The sequence below is a fragment of the Puntigrus tetrazona genome, chromosome 23 (assembly GCF_018831695.1).
Source record: "Puntigrus tetrazona isolate hp1 chromosome 23, ASM1883169v1, whole genome shotgun sequence".
Taxonomy (NCBI): domain Eukaryota; kingdom Metazoa; phylum Chordata; class Actinopteri; order Cypriniformes; family Cyprinidae; genus Puntigrus; species Puntigrus tetrazona.
In genome coordinates this window covers 3,339,575-3,361,650 of record NC_056721.1, presented here as the reverse complement: position 1 = coordinate 3,361,650, position 22,076 = coordinate 3,339,575, and the positions used below count along the sequence as shown (strand labels likewise).

Genomic DNA, 22,076 nt, shown 5'->3' with positions numbered 1-22,076 from the left:
TTACTGCTCTGAAATTCTCATATTTCTGGGCATTGAGAGTCTCTTTCTCTTTTTCCGTGGTGTGCAGAGCGCCGTGGGCTGATTGCCAGGCATCTGATAGTATCACAAAGAGTTTTATAGGAGAGGTTGTGAGCAGCAGCCCATTAAAATTACATTGATCATACAGCTGCCTGAATGATACACACACACACTAGACCTATCATTGCCTTGAATACGTGGAGCAGCAACTAGCAGCTCATTTCATAATTAAACAATCAAGGGATTAATAGAACTGATAATTAAATGATCAGCTTACAATTACAAGAATTAATAAGTAGCTTATTCTGTGTGTTAAGAGTTATTAGACAACGAAACCATACACTGGAATTACTTTTTAATACGAAAAGTTTGGTTCGTATTGGATCACGTTTTAATCCAGACTGCACTGAGAAATGTGATTCCAGAGTTTGTTTATTTGCTTAGCCTGCTGCTTTATTAATTTAGATGCCATGAATTATTCATTGCATACAAAAGCTTAAAAAGGGCCAGGCATTACTTTTTGGACGCTCTAAAATGCGAGTTTTGCTCCCTTGTAGCAAAGTTTGTCAAATGATGTTAATTGTGTACTTGTTACATATGCAGTTCTGTATCTTCAAAAGATTGTGAAAAAAGAGAAACAGTCTGAAGTTACAAGCCCTGATTATATTGTGGAGGATCTGAGAGTTTGTTCAATATTGTGGCGTTTGTTTTTGTCGAGGAAAGAAAAAAAAACCTAAACCCCAAAGAGATTTCTCATAGCCTTCATTACACATTACAGTATCTACAGCTGTCCTGGCATCCCTTTGCAGACTCATTGATGTGTAATTATATAAAAGCTGCTCTTCATTACACTGTATGACATAGCTAAGCTTGTTATTACGTACTTCACGAGTTTAAATGCTTCTTAAGTGCGGGGTAATGTTGGAGGGCTGTATAAATGTATTGATGTATGATTCTGTTGACGAGGCTATGAAAGAAACTTCTGAAGATGGATTGAGGTCATTTGAGCTCGTTTGATCATTTCTTGATTGTCGTTTAAGCACCTCGTCGTGATTGTGAATTACCGTGTCTCCACCTCCCTGACAGAACCTGACCTATGAGATCATTCTGACGCTGGGACAGGCGTTTGAAGTGGCCTATCAGCTGGCACTACAGGCCCAGAGGACCAGACAGCAGCAGAGCACAGCGGGACCCACCGAGATCATCGAGACCAAGAGCAGCAGACCCGTCCCCAAACCACGAGGGAGCATGCGCAAGTCAGGGGTGAGAGCTCACACACACACACACACACACACTTTTTTATACATTTTGAGAGCTTGTTTGAATCTTAAAAAAAATACGCCAGTGTTTTGTTTGAGACATTTAAAGGTACAGTACCTAATATTGCCAGCTAGTGGTTAAAATGGGTACCGCAATTCCGACCAGGAATCTGCCCAAAACACATTTCAGAGTAGAATTACTGGATATAGCATTATTTTTCAGAGAAACGGTTATGTAAACATGTTTCCTAAATACCTACAAACATATCTCGTTTTTTTGGCATCAGAAAAGTCAGAAACATACATACAGCACATTTAATCAGAAGTACACTACTGGTTGGGGTCAATTAAAATTGTTTTAAAAAAAGTGTTTATGTAAATATGTGCTTGTATTTAATATAGTGAAATATTATTATACAATAAAACAGTTATTATAAAAAATAACTTTTATTGTATAATATATATTTACAATGTAATTTACTAATTTAATGCAAAGCTGAATTTTCAGCATCATTTCTCCAGTCTTCAGTGTCACATGATCCTTCAGAAATCATTCAAATTTGCTGATTTGCATATATGATTATTTATCATCAATGTTGTAAACAGTCGTTCTGCTTTATATTTTAGTGGAGAAGTGAAAATATTTTTCAGGATTCTGTGTATAGGTAGCTCAAAACAACAGCATTCTTTTGAAATAGAAATGTTTTGTAATTACATGAATGTCTTTTCCCACTTTTAATCAAATGACTGCATCCCTGCTAGTTGAAGGTATCACTAAGTAAAGTATTAATCATGGGTTCCTGTACAGTATGGAATTTTGAAATGGAGAATGTTCAGGATCCCTGGCTGTAAAGGCTGTCAATACTCTACATGAACATACAATTATGTTCTCAGGAAAATTAATTCTACTAATTTGTTCCCTGTTCACAATTAATCACTAATCCTGACTGATCCTCACAAAATTCATCTGTCTGTGTGTGAACTTGTAGCCCAGTCACTACTCTGTTTAGATGTTCTGTTGGTTTGCTGTATTCTTGTTCTCGTTCTTGAGACTTTTCATCGCTCTATTTTAATTTTTCCTTCTTCCAGCTCATCCTTTATTCACCTCCTCTCTTCAATAGCTGAAATTCCCATGGTTCCTCTCTTTCTATGACTTAGTGGCAGATCCATATCTATCTTTGTGAGCAGTACTGTGGAGCTCCCTGCTGGTTCTTTGAAGAAGCACACATTTAAATGCATTGGCTACGATATATACAGTATATGAACGTTCAAACGTTTGGAGTTTTTTGAAAAAACTAAATATTTCCAAAAGTGAAAAACCTTTCAATTTCAAAAATCTGCTGCTCTTCTGAACTTTTTATTCATTAAAAAAATCACTAAAAATGTTTCCAGTTCTTAAATAAAGCAAAATTAAGCAGAAACTGTTTTCAACATTGATGATAATGATTTTAGACTGATTTCTGAAGGATCATGTGACACTGAATATTGGAATAATTATGTAGAAAATTCAAGGAATAAATTCAATTTTACAATATATCCAAATAGTTCATTTTAATTGTAATATTTCACAGTATTACTGTTTTTATTTGTTTTTAATTATGGGTTTAATTTTTGTGTGTGTGTGTGCTTTTATTTGGATCATCTTAGGTCAGACAGAAAGTAAGAGTAACGTAAATATAGTAATAATATAAATACACATCTACATATACAAAAATATTTAAATAACTAGGCAGTCATACATTCAAATGAAGTAATAAAGAAAGGGAAGTGAATAAATATTGCTGTTTGTACTGTATTTTTATCAAATAAACACAGCCTAGGAAAGCATAAGATGCTACATAGAAAAAAAGAAATCATACCAATCCTAAACTTTTGAACGATCGCTGAACGCTCTGGGTTATACAGACTTGTCAATTAACACATTTATTTTTGTCTAATCCCAGCATTTTTAACAGTTCAATATTTTTTGAAAGCTTCAGTTCTAACCTTAATCTGAAACCCGACCCAAAGCTCTCGTAATCACGTCTCTCCTGAGAGGAACTAGTCTTCTGTAAACCACTGTAACACTAAGATCGCCTGACGTGATGTTAATATCTCACGTGTCGTCCTCGCTGCCGTTTCAGGTGGAGGCCATGGATGTGGAGGCTCACGCTCAGAGCAGCGCCACCTGGATCCTGGACTCCAAAGACCCCAAGCGCACCGTCAGCACCAAGTACGAGACCACCATATTCTGATCGGACGCCCCTCACACCTTTTCCTTTCGCTCTGTGCCTTCACTCTCTAGATAGACCTCCCCTCGCTCTCCGTTCACCTCTTTCTGTCCTGAAGCCTAGTTCCGCTCGGGCTGTCCAACAACCCTTTCCCCGAGGCCGAGACAAACACATTTCCCCTTTAAGTCGGTGCGGGTGTTTAGGAGCCCTGTAGTCGTATCATAACTGGCCTGAAACCAAAGTAAAGCTCTGCTGAGGACCAGAACATCTCGTCATTTAACCTTCCTGCTTCAAACGCGAAGAGACTAACATTTCCTTGTCATTCCACTCAAAGGACTCTCCCTCCATCGTCCACGCTGATGGGCTTTCTCTTAACTCTCTTAACTTTCTTTCTTTTCTCCTTCTGTGGTGCTCGTCTCCACCAGGCTTCGACCGCAATGAGACACCGACGAAGACTTCCTCTTCCTCCTCTTCGGTCTGAGCTAAAACAACTGGACGTCACTAAACGTGTAGCATCAGATCAAAACAGTCCACACCGCCAAGGATTACCGTAAAAGGCACTTTCCATGAAAACGGTACATTTTGGTGCGGTACTTTTTCTGAATAAAGGCACAAATTACATATTTACGACCTAAAGAGAAACCAGTAAATACGTTTGGTAGATCGTTGTGTGTTGTAAAAATAGCATAGCATGGAAAGAGGACTTGGCTTTCTGATTACGACCAACGTTTGACAGACTACAGCAATGTTTTAATTAACCTAAAACATAAATGACCAAATCGATAATTAATTTTAAATACATATTTAAGCATATAAAAAAAAATGTCCCACAATTTGAGTGCAATCTGATTTACTTTTTTAGATTGATTTTTCACAAAATTGTAACCTCGTTAAGGCATTTTTCTACAGCACGATGAGGGAAAAGTATAAAAGTATAGTACAAAAATGTATTATTAACTGTATTTGTTATTTGACTCAGTTATTGTAAAGAGGAAAAAAATATGCCGTAAAATAGCTAACAACTGCAGCAGGTTTTTTAAGGCTAAGTCTGTGTTATTTCTTTTTTTTTATATTTTATTTTTATTGAAATTTCCATTCACAACAGGGAAGTACAAACATTGTCAATGTTTCATATTTACATAATCAAAGGCGTAATATCAATAAGTATATCGCAATATTGAGTCCCATAAAAACAAATAAACAAACATAAAAGAGGGGGAGAAAAAGGACTCTACATTTTTAAACACTTGTCAAAGAAATGTACTGTACAATCCCTTTATAGAGATGGTAATGTGCGAAAAGATACAGAACATAAAAATATATAACATACACAAAAAACACTGTGTTATTTCTTTTATGATTTTTCATTTTATTATCAATTATAATTTTTTTATTTATACAAAGTTTTTTTTATATTTTATTATGATTTTGTTTACATTTTTATTGAACGTAATTATTGAATAATTGTTGTTTTATATTTGGTTTAATTCTATCAAACACACATAAGGTTTTTAAAAACTATATTTAAGCAGCAATTCATATAAAAGTAATATCTGCATAATCATCTCATAATAACTGCACAGTATACAGTAGACAGGGAAGTCAAGCACCACTTTTCGCTTTGCTATGAAGAAAACAAATGACTTCACGGGTTTGAAGCTCCATTTTGTACCCTTTTTGTGGAAAGTCAGATGTCAGCTTTGTTTGCATTTGTTGGGCTTCTTTTAGCGTGCATACGGGCATCTAAACCTTTTATCATGGGCTGTGAGGACTAGATGGGTTTTTATTAGTACTGTTATGTTACTATGCACATCTAATAGATGATACACACATTCTGTCCATCCCTCACAACCAGATGAGACATTAGACAGCTGGCAGAAGCGTGCTAGAGTGCATTACAAGTTAATTGAATTGGAATCGAAGTACCTCACTGTAAATTTAATTTGCTGCCAGTTTATGGATTTGCGTTTAGCACTGTGATATTATGCGTTGTCTTAAGTCTGAGTTGGCAAACTAGGCTGGGCCTAAATGTCTGAACCAAATCACAAAGAGCTGTCTGAGCTGACCGCCTGCTCAAAATGTGTCAAGGAATCCAAGTAAAAAGTAATACTGGCTGCTTATTTCAGGCTTTATCAGGTGCCCAGTAAGCAGACTGTAATCAGTGTTGTAGTGAACTTGAGTTTGTACAAGTCTGTATGCTATTTCATTCTAGTGTCTTGGAAAATCTGTTTGGATTTTATTTTCTTCTCACTGGGATTAAAGGTGGAATTATTTAGGTATATTCTTCACAAGCCTTAAAAAATCCCGGTGTGATCTCGTGAATTATGGGTGCTTAAGCATTTACGAATTCGTAGCATTTATTGAAAAACTCACAGCACATCACATATCATGAAGATCTGAAAGCCTGATAGCAGTTTTGTTAAAGGAATGCTTTGGACATCGTCACAAATATTATGTATAGTTTCTTTTTATGCGGTTTTGAGATAAAAATCAGAAACATGATATGAAAAGGTAAAATTATGTCGATTATGATAAGTGGAAGTTGGCATAAATTAAATCTGATTTAAAAAAAAAAAAAAAAAAGGAAATTGACAAGTTGGAGATGAGATAAAAAGTCAATGACTAATTAAAGTTATAATGTATTTTTTCCTCAATTTTCAACATTTTATCTCATTGACTTTTTTAATCTCATAATTAATCTCATTTATGGTATTAATTTAATTTAATTTATTAGTTTTCTGTGGTGGAAATGGTCTTCCATATAACAACACACTGGCAGCCATTCTTGTTTGTTGCATCCGAATACAGCAAAGACTACAGAAAGGGCTGTTACAAAAAGAAAACAGAGCTCAGTGTCAAAGGTCAAATATGGATAAAGTTTAATCAGTATCTCATGCAGCCTAACATCACTCTCTCCATCCTCAGTTGTTTTCCTCATCTTCCCTTAACAGTCTTCTGCTTCTGTGCAATATTCATTTCTTTCCTCAAAATCATATTCCCTGCACCCCAAAGACTAGTGGTTTGCAAAGCCCAAAAACAACGTGGCATGATTATATAGCTGATCACATAACTATTGATAATCAAACAGTACTTTAATAGTCTATAATCAGTCTGCTGTATGTCTGTCGTCTCAAAATAAAGCCTGGCGTGGGCAGAACGGTGTGACATGAATGCAAATATATGAAATACTGTCTGAAAATCAGGGTCTGTACCCATCATGCAATGATTTGTATCCCACAGACTTTACATCGCAGTAAAAATCTGAGCTAAATTCATGCAGTGTTTTCAGTTCTTAAAGGTCTACTCAGTTAGCTAAAACACAAAATATATATACACAAAAAGAGAACTGTATGTTTAGTTATATCACATATAACCAATTCGCCAGTCAAGTCTTTGGGGTCCAAAGGGGAAATGGTTTTAGGAAAATCATTTTTAACTTTAAATGGTATCCCACGTTTATTAGTTTGATTTGTTTTAATCCCTGTGTGTGTATGTCTCCTTGTAGCTGACCGCTGTGTCGGATGCCAAACAGAAAGGAAAGTTGGGATGCCAATGACGGCATGACTGTGGATAAAACATCACTTGTATTGTGTGTGTGTGTGTGTGTGTGTGTGTGTGTGTGTGTGTGTTTATATAGATCTACGTAAGTGTCAGAAGTCTGCAGTGAGCTCCCATCTATTCCACCTTAAACACACGAGCCAAAGACAAACAAAAAGCATCCCGTCCAGTTTCACACACTCACCAAACATCTCGCTTTTATCAGATCTCTGACACATCGGAGGTTTCAAACACTGGAAACGCAGCAGTCACTGTATTCTCCCTCAATAACAAGAGCCAGTGTTGACGTTTGCCTCTGCTTTGATTTCTTCGGGTTTTCTTTTACTCTGATTGTGAAGCAGCGTCTACACGCTACCGTTTTGTCTGTGATTTTTGTCGTCTAAACCGATGGTCTTTCATCTCACAAAGCGCCGATGCTTTTATTTTGTCTGATAACTTGGAAAACAAATCCAGTTAAGTTAGAAACACTGATTCCGGTTCAGCAAAACACTGATCAGAGAGAGCGGTCTCGTCTTTTGATGTGCAGTTACCATCAATCCATCCGTAGGTTTGATTCTTACCGTCAGTATTTAAGTCAGGTGACCAACAGGCTTCAATACAAATGTTTGTCGAGCTAAACAATATGGGCCGAGACCATTCAAACGTAAGAATAATGAACTACGGTACGAGTTTCAATAGGAAAGGTTTGGAGAAACTCGTGGGAGATACTCTTTGTTGTGACGTCTTATTATGATAAGTTAATACGTTTATGATGGCATGAGGATGGTACAGTCCGGATCCTGGTACTCGTAGTGACTCGTACACGTATACTGTGATTTCTTATACAAAATAATTGCGTTAATGTGACACTACAAACAACCACGAGTTGTTTTTATGTGTAGAGTTTTGTGTCTTTCCTTTAACGATTAAGTTGCAGAAAGCAGGGTATGTCTTCAAAAAAAAAAAAATTTAATAAAATAGAAACGAAAACATGAAAAACAATTTAATTTGCGTAGTCATCTGTCATGGACGAACCTGTGCTTACGTTTTGTGTAGATAATAATGCATAAATATGAGGTGTAGATGGGAAATATTCCTGTATTCATTTAGCCCTAGTTTACAAGGATTTTAAGTCTGGTACTTTTTATTTAGATTTGTGTTTATTTTTCTTCATTTTTAACATGGTACGTTAAAAATGGGTGCAGTGCTAAATACAAGCAGATGCTAATGCTAGCACCTGTGACAGCCGCAGTGTTTGCACAACTAATCACGTTAGCAAATACAACAGTGACCGTTCAGATCATATTCTTGGCTAAATGATTCAAATCTAAACGATATCGAATTGTAAAGTAATCCTGGGTGGTCTGTCTTTTGATACTTGAATGATTCTGCTTTTATAGATATCTCTCTCTATATATGTATATGTATGTACTGTATGTAATTTTTTTTTCTTTAATTTTTTTGGTCATGTTTTTGTCATATCTAGAGAGGAACGTCTTTTTAAAGCTCAACATATCATGATGCAAGTGAGCATGAGACTGACAATGGAATCTCTGAGAGACTTTGCCACAGAATCAAAGGACGATTGTAAATAATCTTGGGCTTCCAGTCTTTTTTATGATTATTATTTTTCATAATTGTACATCCAATAAATGAAGAGATGGTATCCAGTGTCCTGTTGTTTTTCATTGAATGCAAAATTTAAGTGGTCAAAGAATAATACTACATATAAATTAGTGCTATCAAACGATTAATCTAATCCAAAATAAGTTTTGTCTACATGATAAATGTTTGTGTACAGTATAAATATATATATATATATAAGCACATACAGTATATATTTAGAAAATATTTACATGTATATGCTTGTGTGTGTATATATATATATATATATATGTATATATATATGTATATGTATATATATATGTATATGTATATATATATATATATATATATATATATATATATATATATATATATATATATATATGTATATGTATATGTATATATATGTATAATCACTTCAAATATATACATGCATGTGTTTGTATTTATATATATATATATACATAATAAATATACACAGTACACTTATATTATTTGAGCAAAACCAGTTATTTTGGATGTGACTAATTGCAATTAATCGTTTCACAGCACTCATACTAATGTTTTTTTATTTGATTTAAAAAAGGTCTTTAGCTTAAGACATCATGTTGTAGTGTTTTGGTTTATGTTTGATTTCTGTATTGAAGTGTTTCAAGATTTTAACAAATAATGGGTGAAACTCTGATGTTGAAGTTGCAAAAGTTTTATTCAAAAACATTTAGGAGCAGAAATTCCTTAATTTTAGACCTGCAAGATGTTAAATGAACGTTTGGACACAATATATTAATGTCCTGTTGACATGAATTACAGAAGACACGGCAAAAACGTCACTCGACAGATTCACACAACATAATTTAAACATTTCCCAGACAACATGCAATTTTTTTACAATATCAAAGAGCCAGTTTGAAATGTGGTTTCAAGCTGAAAACAAAATAATTTTAAGGTCCTGTTTTATTTACAGGGCTTAGCCTAAGCCTCAATTAGGACATTTAAGTAATTTTTTGCCAGAGCATTACTGGTGCATTTTAAACAAAACAAAGGCACTGACATGTTTTAAGATCAGTCAGTGCAAGTCCAGTTCAGTTGAAAGCTCAGATTTACATTTAAGTCTTGGACTAGACTTAAGCCTGGTCTGTGAAACCAGGGGTAAGAGCGATAGAGTCTGATTTATTCCTTAAGTGCTGACAAATGTACCACAAAAATATAAACTCAAATAATTTTTCTTTGGACAATGTCAGTGTTTGACAACATTACTTTTTGTTGTGCCTATATACGTGTGCTGAAAAATTCCTGCTTTTGTATTTTTTGTCAGTGTGCTTTTTGGTTCTTATCAAATGGATTCATGTGCTTTAAAAATTGTGAACAACTCATTGAGTCAACAGTTAAGTAATGCCTTGTTCTTTTTTTGTTCTTTTGCAAACTTTTTACATTTACCAGTAAAGAAAACCCACACGTATTAAGCCAAAACACCAGGTTGCCTCTTCAAAAGATATTAGATCTGGGCCAATATGTTAATATGCTTCTTAACTTCAGTTAACTAGTCTTGAAAAGAGATATACCTATTAGTCAGTTCAAGCAACAGACCAATTAACTTTTTTATTTTAAAATTTGACCTAAGTAGCACAGGTATATTTGTAATAGTCATCAATACACTGTATTTTCTTTTCTTTTAGGGCAAAAATCATTAGGATATTAAAGTTAATTTTCCATGAAGATAATTTGTGAATTTCCTACATATATGCATTGTTAATGTTATTTGGACCCAGTGATTTTCTCTATTTCGTTTTTTTTTTTGCGCCCTCAGATTCCAAATATTGCCCTATCGTAACAAACCTTACATAAATGGACAGCTTATTCATTTAGCTTTTGAATGTTGTATTAATCTCAAAATAAAACAAAAATACCCTTTTAACTTGTTTTGTGGTCCAGGGTCACAAATGTTCTTAGTTTGAAAAGTGTTTATGACAGAAACTCATGTTTTAAGCAGGTTTGTAAATGCTCGAGACCACCACAGAGTTGTAAAAGTCTGAGAGTGAATCTGAAATATGAAGCATCAAAGTAAAGCAATGTATAGAAACAGAGATGCTCTCAGAGTTCGTGTTAATTACGAAAAATGTACATTCATTTGCCATTAGCCTTTCTGTCTCGTACATTTATATTCATCATCGACTTTTCTTGATTAAACTGCAAGGCATCTTCGCCAGACAGTCGCAAATAATCTGTGAACTCTCTAATCCAAATATCTTTCTCATTCCACACCAATTATTAAACAGTGGTCACGGACAGCAAAGGGTTGTAGACTTTCTTCCCGTCTACAGAGCGGGTCCCGTGTGCCAGCAGCTCCTGGATGGTGATCCAGTTGTCCAAGATGCGTCGGCTGCGTTTCTTCATACTCTTTTTCTGGCTCAGCTCGAGTATGGAAGCCTGTCCTTGAGGTCCGGAGTCTTGTTCCTTCTCCTTCTCCCTCAAGAAGTCCAGTCGACTCTGCATCATGAACTCGCGGCGTCTGCGATGCTCGCGAGCTCTCAACAGCTGCTGCTTGCGCTCCTCCTTACTCCAATAGCGTCCCATCTTCATTTCGCTCACCGCGTCGTCGTCTGTGGTCATTCCACTGCGCTCCTCTCGAATCTTCATGGCTCGAGCCTTCAGCAGACGATCTCTTACCGGGCGTTTGGCGACGTAACGCGATCCATCGCTCCGGATCTTTACCTTCCACTCCATTCGAGGAGACGTTGGAGGCAGTGGAGGAGGCACGATCAAAGACGTTGCAGCTGTGGAGTCTCTAGTTAAGGTATTGGAGTGAGAAGGAGCCTCTTCGTTGGCGTCCCTAACTTCTGGACCGTCGTTTGTAGACATGTCCCTCAACTGCATGCAGCTCTGGTAGCGCTGAGGCAGCGTGGTACTGCAGCGGCGGCGGGACAGGTATGGGCTGTTTTCTGCGCTTCTTCCCCCTTTCGTGATTCCAGTAGTGAGAGATCCGTTTGTATGCGACCCCCTTCGTGCTCCATCCAAGCCCTTTCTACTGTTCCCGCCGCTCCGGAGCCGTGCTGGAGTAGAGGTTTTGTGGTCCACTGTTTCTTCACTCTTTTTCTTGGCGTCTGACGGTACATTTAGGTTCTTGTCCCGGCTTGTTCTGTGACGGGGCGTCCGAGGTCGCATGGTTGCAGAGGCACTGGAATCCCCGGCTGCAGACGGCGAAGGGTATCGCTCGCTCGCCAAAGGCGTGCTTCTGCAACTTTCCCCGCCGGTATTATAAGCACTCGTGCTCTCTTTATCAGAGCGTTCCCTTTCTGGGATCTCATTGATATCTGAGAGGTCGTGGTGGATGGCCTCTGCACCTCCACACCTTGCCTTTGCTCCTTTTTCTTCATCGTCCTCTTCGTCAGCTGGCCAGACTTTTAGGCAGCGCTGGCGCAACTGCTGCATCTTCTGAGCCCGCAAAACATTGCGCCACTTAAACTCCAGGTGCCGTATTTCCTCGTCGAGAAGGGCAATCTCGTGCTGCATCAGGCTCTCATTGCAATTCATGTCTACAGGAACACCTGCTCCTGCAAAGTCACCTCCTCCGCCGTGGTTCCTTCCATCCAAAAGAAAAAGTGCATTTCCGTTCTTCTCGTAAAGGCAGCGGATTTCCAGTAGCTCTCGGTAGCGTTCGTATTCCTCTTCGGTTAACCCTGGCATCAGCGCTCTGCTGGTCGCCGAGCCCAGTGACTCTGGGGCCCCGTGATCCGCCACTCCCACCCCATCTGGCCCCAGCAGAGAGTCATTGCTGTAGTGAAATTCCCATCCGTGCTGAGCAGCGAGAAACTTGCGCAAGCTGCCGGGGGTATTGGTGGCGTTGGTTGTACATGCGCTGGTGGCATCGTCAGCCAGCTCGGAGGACTCTTCACAGCGCGTGCTTTCATCGGTGCGACCCACCCCGCTGTCCAGCTCCTGGCTGTTATTGAGCGCCGTGTGCCATAGGTTGGGCCGACCAGCTCGGATCCCATTGATGTCGCTCAACACAGAGCTGGTTTTTCTGCGGTGCTGAGGACTTGGGGAGTTCGAGACATTTTCCAAGTCCTCTAGATCCAGGCCCACGCCCAACTCCAAATCCAGATCATCTGCCTCATTCTGTCATGAACGCATGTAAGAAATATTACAAAATAAGAAACGAAAATATTAAAATCATGCTAAGAATTGTGTGCAGACCAACGTAACCCTGGACCACAAAACAGTCATAAGTGTCAATTTTTGGAAATTAAGTTTTTTTTATTTGAAACTAAATTAATAAGCTTTAATATTTTGTATATCTGGATTCTGAGGGTTGTCTAAGTATAGTTCTTAGCATTACAAGTTTGTATATATTTATGGTAAGAAATTTGCCAAATATCTTCATGGAATATGATCTTTATTTAATATAAAAAATATTTTCGGCATAAAGGGAAAATGTATCATTTTGACCCATACAGTGTATTGTTGGCTATTTCTACAAATATACCAATATACCTGTGCTACTTATGACTGCTTTCATGCTCCAGGTAATGAAAAAAAACAACAACATTCTGATTGGCGTAAAGCAGTGGTTTTCCATCTTCCATGACTCATTTGTCTGACACACTCATTTTATGTCCGTCTCAGAGCTGTAAAGATTACTTAAAAACTGTTGTTAGTAAAGTAATACATTTCATTACATTACGTTGGGTTATTGGGTAATATATTTGGGTTTACTTTTAGATCACTTTTGACCTACATTTCATTTATTACAATAATTTAAATAAGATAATCTTGTACCATACTGATATAAAAATACAAAAGAAAATATAAAACTGTACTGTTATTAACAACACAAAGTGCATTAAACATTATATTACATTAAGATTTCCTAAACTGAGGTTCACAGAACTGCAGGAGGTTTGTGAGTTTAATGAAAGTCAGTAAGTTACAAGAATGTAAAATGAAAATTACATTAAAAAAAAAAACTAACTTACAAAAAAATAATTAATTAAATTACCAGCAATGTCATGTGACCATTCAATGTGAAAAATGTAATACTTAATTATTAAAATATATATTTTCTTGAAGTACCCAGGAAATGTTCAGATAGTTTGGGAATCCCAACATTACATGCAAGTAAGAAATAGCATGAATTTGTGCGTCTGAATATGTTTGGAAGACTTCCAAAGACTTGGTTGATGCATGGTTAATTAACCCCCTGAGTGATAATTCTAATGAATAATTTATGAATAATTTATTGCAATCATGTAATTTATCTTATGGGATCTACTAGTCCAGGGGTAGATTAAACACATTTGAACCAAAAAAGTCACCCTCCAGCAACCACATTAAAAGAGCAGCAGAGGGCACTGTATGTCTGAGTAAACCCAAGTCTGGAGACTGTAAATGATTGTAGGGTCTTTTCCCATCTGTTGTAGGAGACATTTAAACGTGAGACGTTTCTCAAATGAGCCACCTGTGCTGGGGAATATACTGGCCCAAGGGCTCACACACCATCTGGAGCGTCCGTAAAACACACAACACACACACATACACACTTGTGTGCTACTGACCTTAAATCCTAAAAACTGGGGAATCTGTGGAATAATTTCATCTCTGCTTTTAATCATTTTCTACTAACTGTACAGTTAGATTTTTGAGATATGCCAAAATCATACATTTGCCAGGATTTTCATTTTCTTCAGGCAAATTGTGTACATAAAGACATTTTATCAAGTTTTAAAGTTGCCCCTATTATGGATTATGAAAGGTTCGTATTTTAGCATGCAAGATCAAAAAACACTTGTCTTATACATTTAATTTTACCTTGGGTTTAATTTTACTAAACGATTCGCTCAACGATTAATTTTCCCAAACTCTTCCTTCGCGTGACTCTAATCTTTGGTGATTGGTCGATTGGTCTCATTTTAATCTCATCATGTGTGTAACGTCTGATAAAGCAGCGTTTGTGAACTCGGTGCTGCTTTGTGTACGGCATTACCGTAGAAACAGATATTTTAACTCTACAAAAGCAGCACCTAGTGGTGAAGAATGAATTTACATTTTCATTCAGACCAACAAGTGGGCAGCCAATATACTAATGTTTCATGTTGACGTCAAACAGCTAGAGAATCGTTTTAAAAATTACTTGTTTCAATGATTCAGAGTCGACTCTTTCTGTTGCGAGACAAGAACTTCATACACGGTGCACTTTCAGACATATCTCTTAGCAGGATGTTTTCATTCACTTAGAGCTGTTACACGTGACATAAAAGGCGATTTTCAAAAATCCATAATAGAGGCACTTTAATAAAGATAATTATTTGTCTTTGTGAGTTCCAGATCAGCACCTTTCCATACTTAATATATCAGGATTATTAAAATTAAGATGACTTTGTTTTCCTTGCACAGCTTTGTGTCAAATAACATCACGCTAAATGAACTTCATAAGCATGCCTCAGACTTCAAATGTTGACTTGGCCTATTTGTATTCATGAACCGGGTCGTTCCTTCGGGGTTTGCATTATGTTTTATTTAAATATTTACCAGTGGGATACGGACTGTTGCTATGGCTTCCACATGGGCTAAAGATGATAAATCTGGTTGTTAAAGCATGTTGACAGACAATGAGGTTTGGGACCAATCAATAAAGATACTCCCACGCAGCGCGAGTCAAAGAAAGACGTTATTCATCATTTTTGTGTTAATTTACACAAATATTTACACAGATATTCTCTCCTTGCTCTTTTGTGGCTTCGTCGTCCGATTTATTTGCCTTGTCAAAATACACTGCATGGAACGCTATATATCCCACAATGCAATTAAACTGCATCTGCAGTAATGAATATGCCAATTCTAAGGTGGTTTATGTATACACTGTGATGAATGTGATAATATACCGTGCTACGGTTTGACTTGTTTGTTGCATAATAACGTATACTTTTATACAGTACTCCGAACTCTGTCTGCCGTGGAAATCTGTCGAAGGACATTGAATGGACACGGTGACTCTCCGCTGTAGGAAGTGTTATTATGGGATGTTCTAAGTGTGTTTCTCTCTCAAGTGTAACCTTGAGTAGAACAAAAGACCGCCGAACCGACCGCGTGTGTCCTTGCCTCTCCTTTCTTTTTTTTTTTCTCTGCCATTCTCCTCTCCATTTATTTCCTCGTCGGGGTTTCTGTCCTACTCTGACCTTTCCTGTCTGCTTTCATTTGTAAACAGAGAACAGAATGGAGCCGTGTGTCCACCTGTACACTAAAACACATTTGTCTGGTCCCGCTCGAATAAGCAGGCCTTAATACACTTCACGTAATGTCTGAATACCGAATCTGTCGCCGTTAATGGCTTCAGCAATGCTTTGTCATTCAGCGTCGCTGTGCCACTACTAAATCCACAGCGGAAGAAATTATATTTACTCGAGTTATGAATTCATGCTTTGAACTGAGATAAAGGCTGGTCGCTTCAAAATGATTCAGAGACAATAAATTGACTGCATGTTTTTCGATCACACTCCTCCTGCTGCAGTTCTGTAGGGAACACTGCCAAAGCGATTAACGATCATATCTGACGGCGTTTGTTATGCTTTATTCGGTTACTTTTTCGAAGTGAGTCTCACCTCAATATCTGGTCGCGCCAGCAGCAGAGAGATGTTGGTGCTGTCCTCTCTGGTCAGGATGGCCACAGCTTCTTCTCTGTTCTGCACATCCATCCCGTTTATCTGAACACAGATGCATCATTTCACATCACATGTGACCCCAGAGCACAAAAGCAGTCTTAAGTAGCATTATAGCCAACAGTGTAGCAATAGCCAACAATGGGTCAAAATGATCACGTTTTCTCTCATGCCAAAACTCATAAAGATATTAAGTTAAGATCATGTTTCATGAAGATATTCCAAACTTTAAGATATAATTTAGATAGTGTCCTGCCCTAACAAACCATGCATCAGTGGAAACTTATTTATTATTATTTCAGATGATACTTTCAGATGATGTATTAACCTCAATAAAAAGAAAAACTGAACCTTGTGGTCCAGGTTCACAGATACCCTTGGTTTCCCAGAGGCTAGTCCCAGACTAAAATGCTAAAGTATGTCAGTTTTTTAAATAAAAGCTGCCTAAATATCTTAATTAAGGGCTAGTCATGTCTTAATCCAAGCCCCATCTGTGAAACTGGGCTATAAAGTTTATATCTCTAACCCTTTATAGCTAACGTTTTAATACAAGATCATAAAATTTAGTTTAGTTCCCTTAAGCTGCTAAATGTAATCTGCTCGATTACAGAAAGTTACAAACAGTTGTTGCCTGTAAAACATGTTATTTAGAATAGGCAAACAGGATAATTAGTTATTTCAGATTTTAAATGTATTCTGTCCAATGTGGTCTTCAAGGAAGTGCTAAATAATTATTTTTATATTAAAGATAATGATAAACATTGGAAGTAATTTGGTAGTGTGTGTGTGTGTGTGTGTGTGTGTATATATATATATATATATATATATATATATATATATATATATATATACTGTTCAAGCCTCAAACCTTGACCTCCACTTAAAGTGTTATTTAAGGACGTACCTGCAGTATTCTGTCTCCTTCACGGATTCGGCCATCTTTAGCAGCAATGCTGTTAGGGTTGACCTGCAACGAGAACACACAGATTATTTGTTCCAGCTAAATCCAACTCAAACCCGAAGCTGCTCATTACCAAAGAACTGGAAGTATGCTTTAGGTCCTTGCGGAGAAACACTGGATGAATCTGACGTTGTGTTGATGTTTCTGTCGTCTACTGCAATGCAGTAGGAACGTCAGTAACAGTATGTCTATAGATATGTATGCATCTATAATAATGCCACTAACACTATGAGAGAAATTATAATAAAAAAAGTTAACTGATATAAAAAGACTGTATATGAGCAGGCAAGTAGTCCCGGTTGGAGTGCATTATAAGTCAGGACAGCGATATGAACATCCATCTCTACTGTCTTATTACTATGTATGTAATAAGATATATTCAAATAGTCTCTGGCAAATATTGTCCTGTTTTCATAAACCATATATCAATGGAAAGCTTATTTATACAGCTTTCAGATGATGCATGACTGGTTGTGTGGTCCAGGAATACATATTTGCAGCATATGTTTTTAACACTATTCCGTTGCATATTAAATATCCATGCAAATTTTCAATTTAAACCGCATTAAACTTCCCCTTTTTTCCACCGATAGAATTATTAGAAATTTAGCTGCGACCACTGATGCAGCATCCGTGATGTTTAATATCTCTTCTTGCTGTAAATGTGTGATTTCTGCGATTTATAAACACTGCAGGGTTAAAAGCGACCTGCAATCAAGCGAAAACAATAATAACGGTTATGCCATGCGTCAGACTGGTCCGAATGCTCAAGCACCAATGCTGAGGCGATTAACCCACAAATTGCTTGGTTGTCTCTCGATATGGAATTAAAAAAACTAAACTAATTTTACATTACATCAAGGATAGATAATATACAGTTGTTAGCCCATGTATTAAATAGCACGCTGTAAATGGGTTGTAATTGTCAAGCTCTAGTGGATTTATCTTGTTTACATTGATTCTCAGGAGATATAACAGTGTTTTGGATTTAATATGACATTTCCTTTAAAAGGATGATTTATCTAAAACACTGAAACATAAGGGCGTAGGTTCACAGTCCTCACTCAGCCTTCATTCATAATTCATCGGTCAGCAGAATCCCATTATTCCCCATTTCTCACCTCGCCCACGTAGATACCGAGATCCTCTTCATCATCAGTGCGATAACACACCGTTAAACCCAGTTTATCTTGCTGGCAAGATTTATACAGTTCCACCTCCTGAAGAAGAACAGATGCGGAGAGAATTAAACAAACAGAGATAAGACGCTCGTCCAGCAGCATTTCAGTCTAAAACAAAGTTTGAAGAGACGCCGCTGACCTCATACTCCAGGTCATCTTGTCTGTCCACCTCATGTTGAGTAATGTCAAAGTAGTCCGTCGGGTCGTAGTACACGTGGTCAATAGGAGGGCTGAGGAGAAACACAGTGTCAAACTACAATGACATACAGTTTTTCACCACAATGATTTTTAATACCACGATGGCAATCAATGCTCCCTTTTTCCCCTCATTGTGATTTGTGACTAAATAATTTTGTGCTTTTGCTGTAAAGGAGAATTTTTTTACTCCTATAAATAAAATTAAATGTCAAGTATTAAAAAAAATCTATAAATTAAATACTTCCGTATGATATTTACATTTTTTTTTAACTGCGGTCAAAAGTTTACATCCCCCTTCCGGAATGTGCAAAATGTTCATTATTTTACCAAAATAAGACCGAAGTTATGTTATTGTTTATTTAGTACTGACCTGAATAAGATATGTTACTTAAAAGATGATTACATATAGTCCACAAGAGTAAATAATAGCTGAATTTATAAATTACTCCGTTCAAAAGTTTACACGCCCCCTAGATTTGTAATACAGTGCTGTTAGCTGCGTGATGTTTTTTGTTTAGTCATAGTTGCCCGTGAGTCTCTTGTTTGTCCTGGACAGTTAAACATCCCGCTGTTCTTCAGAAAAATCCTTCAGCTCCCACAAAGTTTGGAGTGTTTTTTGTGTTTGAACCCTTTCCAACAATGACTGTGTAATTTTGAGATCCATCTTTTCACACCGAGCACAACCGAGGCGCATAAATACAGCTATTACAGAAGGTTCAGACTCTCACCGATGCTTCGAAAAGAAGGAAAAAACATTACAAAAAGTATCTGACAAAGTATTTTGTGTCAAAAAAGTACACTAGGTTTGGAGTCTGTAAGATTTCTTGGTGACGCTTTACAATAAGGTTCATTAGCTAACATCAGTTCAAAATGAACAATGTTTCTACAGCGTTTATCAATCTAACGATTAATAAATGCTTAATTATTAACATCACAAGTTGTTTGTTAATATTAGTTAATGCACTTTTAGCTAATGTGAACAAGGAATGATTGTGTTTTTAACTTAATGATGAATAAATACTGTATTTAATGTATTGTTCAATGTTTGTTCATGTTAGTTAATACATTAATGTCAACAAACCCATTTCTACCTTTATGAAAGAATCTATTGATTAAATTGATCAAAACTGACACTAAAGACATTTATCTTGTTATATTTCTATTTCAAATATATCCTGAAAATAGAACAACGTTTACACAAAAATCTGAACTGTTTACGACATAATAAGAAATGTTTGACTGGAGCCATGATGCTGAAAATACTTATCACCAGATTAAGGTACGTTTTACAGATTATTAGCTATTTTAAATTTCTATACTATTTTTGATATGACGTGCATAAGATACGTCTTAAAATATTAACCTTTTACAGCCTCCAGACAGCTGAAGAGGTATTTTTGTGTTATATTCATCATGGCATTGATCGTCAAAGCGATGTTCTCTAACGGCGCTCTGAAAGCCTCACTTACAGCTGGCTGAAGAGGTATGGCTCTGGCATGGGCGGCAGCGGAGGGGAAGGAGGCGACGGCGGTCTGTTGTGATGGACGGGTCTGCCTAATGTCACCATGTGCTGGAAGCTGATATCGGTCTGCGTCCCGCTGTCCACGCAGTCGGCGGTCCCCGGCGTCCCCGCAGCGGCTCCGGCCGCAGCCGCTCTCCTCCTCGGCCCCCACCTCATGTTCCTCCGGCAGCGCAGCGCGTGCAGGCTCTGCTCCTGAGACAGCCCCGTCAGGTCTCTGCTGCTCACCTGGACACACACACGCTCACCGCATCACCTCTGGGTTCCTTCACGGCTCCAAATGTAAGGGCATGACTCCAAAAGCTTCATTAACAAATGAATGGCCACATTGTTCATAGACATTGTTATTAGACATGCTCTTAAAAATAAAAGTGCTCACGGTGCCACAGAATGTTTCTTTTTATCTAAATGGTTCCATAAAGGACCTTTCTTTTTCACAAAAGCTTCTTTGGGCTGAAAGAAAGATAAGAAAGAGATGGTTCTTTGACTTTGTGGAACATGGTTCTTCTAGAGAACCCTTTAAGCACCTTTATTTCTTAAGAGTGTACTGTATAAAGCTCATACAGACGTGGACAAAATTGTTGGTACCCTTTGGTCAATGAAAGAAAAAGTCACAATGGTCACAGAAATAACTGTTATCTGACAAAAGTAATAATAAATAAAAATTCTATAAATGTTAACCAATGAAAGTCAGACATTGTTTTTCAACCATGCTTCAACAGAATTATTTAAAAAAATAAACTCATGAAACAGGCATGGACAAAAATGATGGTACCCCTAGAAAACACTGAAAATAATGTGACCAAAGGGACATGTTAATTCAAGGTGTGTCCACTAATTAGCATCACAGGTGTCTACAACCTTGTAATCAGCCATTGGGCCTATATATATGGCTCCAGGTAATCACTGTGTTGTTTGGTGATATGGTGTGTACCACACTCGACATGGACCAGAGGAAGCAAAGGAAAGAGTTGTCTCAAGAGATCAGAAAGAAAATTATAGACAAGCATGTTAAAGGTAAAGGCTATAAGACCATCTCCAAGCAACTAGATGTTCCTGTGACTACAGTTGCACATATTATTCAGAAGTTTAAGATCCATGGGACTGTAGCCAACCTCCTGGACGTGGCCGCAGGAGGAAAATTGATGACAAATCTAAGAGACGGATAATCCGAATGGTAACAAAAGAGCCTAGAAAGACTTCTAAAGAGATTCAAGGTGAACTTCATGCTCAAGGAACATCAGTGTCAGATCGCACCATCCGTCGTTGTTTGAGCCAAAGTGGACTACATGGGAGACGACCAAGGAGGACACCATTGTTGAAAACGAATCATAAAAAGCAAGACTGGAATATGCCAAACTACATGTTGACAAGCCACAAAGCTTCTGGGAGAATGTCCTGTGGACAGATGAGACAAAAATCGAAGTTTTTGCCAAGGCACATCAGCTGTATGTTCACAGACGAAAAAATGAAGCATATCAAGAAAAGAACACTGTCCCTACTGTGAAACATGGAGGAGGCTCTGTTATGTTCTGGGGCTGCTTTGCTGCGTCTGGCACAGGGTGTCTTGAATCTGTGCAGGGTACAATGAAATCTCAAGACTATCAAGGAATTCTAGAGAGAAATGTACTAGCCAGTGTCAGAAAGCTTGGTCTCAGTCGCAGGTCATGGGTCTTGCAACAGGACAATGACCCCAAACACACCGCTAAAAACACCCAAGAATGGCTAAGAGGAAAAAATTGGACTATTGTAAAGTGGCCTTCTATGAGCCCTGACCTCAATCCTATTGAGCATCTTTGGAAGGAGCTGAAACATGCAGTCTGGAAAAGGCACCCTTCAAACCGGACACAACTGGAGCAGTTTGCTCATGAGGAGTGGGCCAAAATACCTGCTGAGAGGTGCAGAAGTCTCATTGACAGTTACAGGAAGCGTTTGA

The 22,076-nt window shown here is 37.7% G+C and overlaps 2 protein-coding genes across 9 annotated transcripts in view; one reads left to right on the top strand and one right to left on the bottom strand.

The window, feature by feature from the left end:
- The window catches only part of LOC122328834 (ankyrin repeat and SAM domain-containing protein 1A-like), a 77,093-nt gene extending 68,403 nt beyond the window's left edge, over window positions 1–8,690 (top strand). For 4 of the 6 annotated variants that reach the window (XM_043224837.1, XM_043224841.1, XM_043224840.1 and 1 more), the window contains 2 exons: window positions 1,105–1,281; window positions 3,401–3,906. In XM_043224837.1, coding sequence (XP_043080772.1) covers window positions 1,105–1,281; window positions 3,401–3,511 — 288 coding nt within the window. In that variant the 3' untranslated portion in view covers window positions 3,512–3,906. The other 2 variants (XM_043224839.1, XM_043224838.1) reach the window with 2 other exon arrangements.
- A 626-nt stretch (window positions 8,691–9,316) lies between these two features.
- LOC122328845 (PDZ domain-containing protein 4) overlaps window positions 9,317–22,076 on the bottom strand; it is a 32,894-nt gene continuing 20,134 nt past the window's right edge. For all 3 annotated transcript variants that reach the window (XM_043224877.1, XM_043224878.1, XM_043224879.1), the window contains 6 exons: window positions 20,091–20,368; window positions 18,563–18,653; window positions 18,364–18,462; window positions 17,186–17,248; window positions 16,225–16,326; window positions 9,317–12,745 (listed from right to left, as the gene is read on the bottom strand). In XM_043224877.1, the coding sequence (XP_043080812.1) occupies window positions 10,898–12,745; window positions 16,225–16,326; window positions 17,186–17,248; window positions 18,364–18,462; window positions 18,563–18,653; window positions 20,091–20,368 (2,481 nt within the window). In that variant the 3' untranslated portion in view covers window positions 9,317–10,897. The remainder of the gene's footprint in view (window positions 12,746–16,224; window positions 16,327–17,185; window positions 17,249–18,363; window positions 18,463–18,562; window positions 18,654–20,090; window positions 20,369–22,076) is intronic.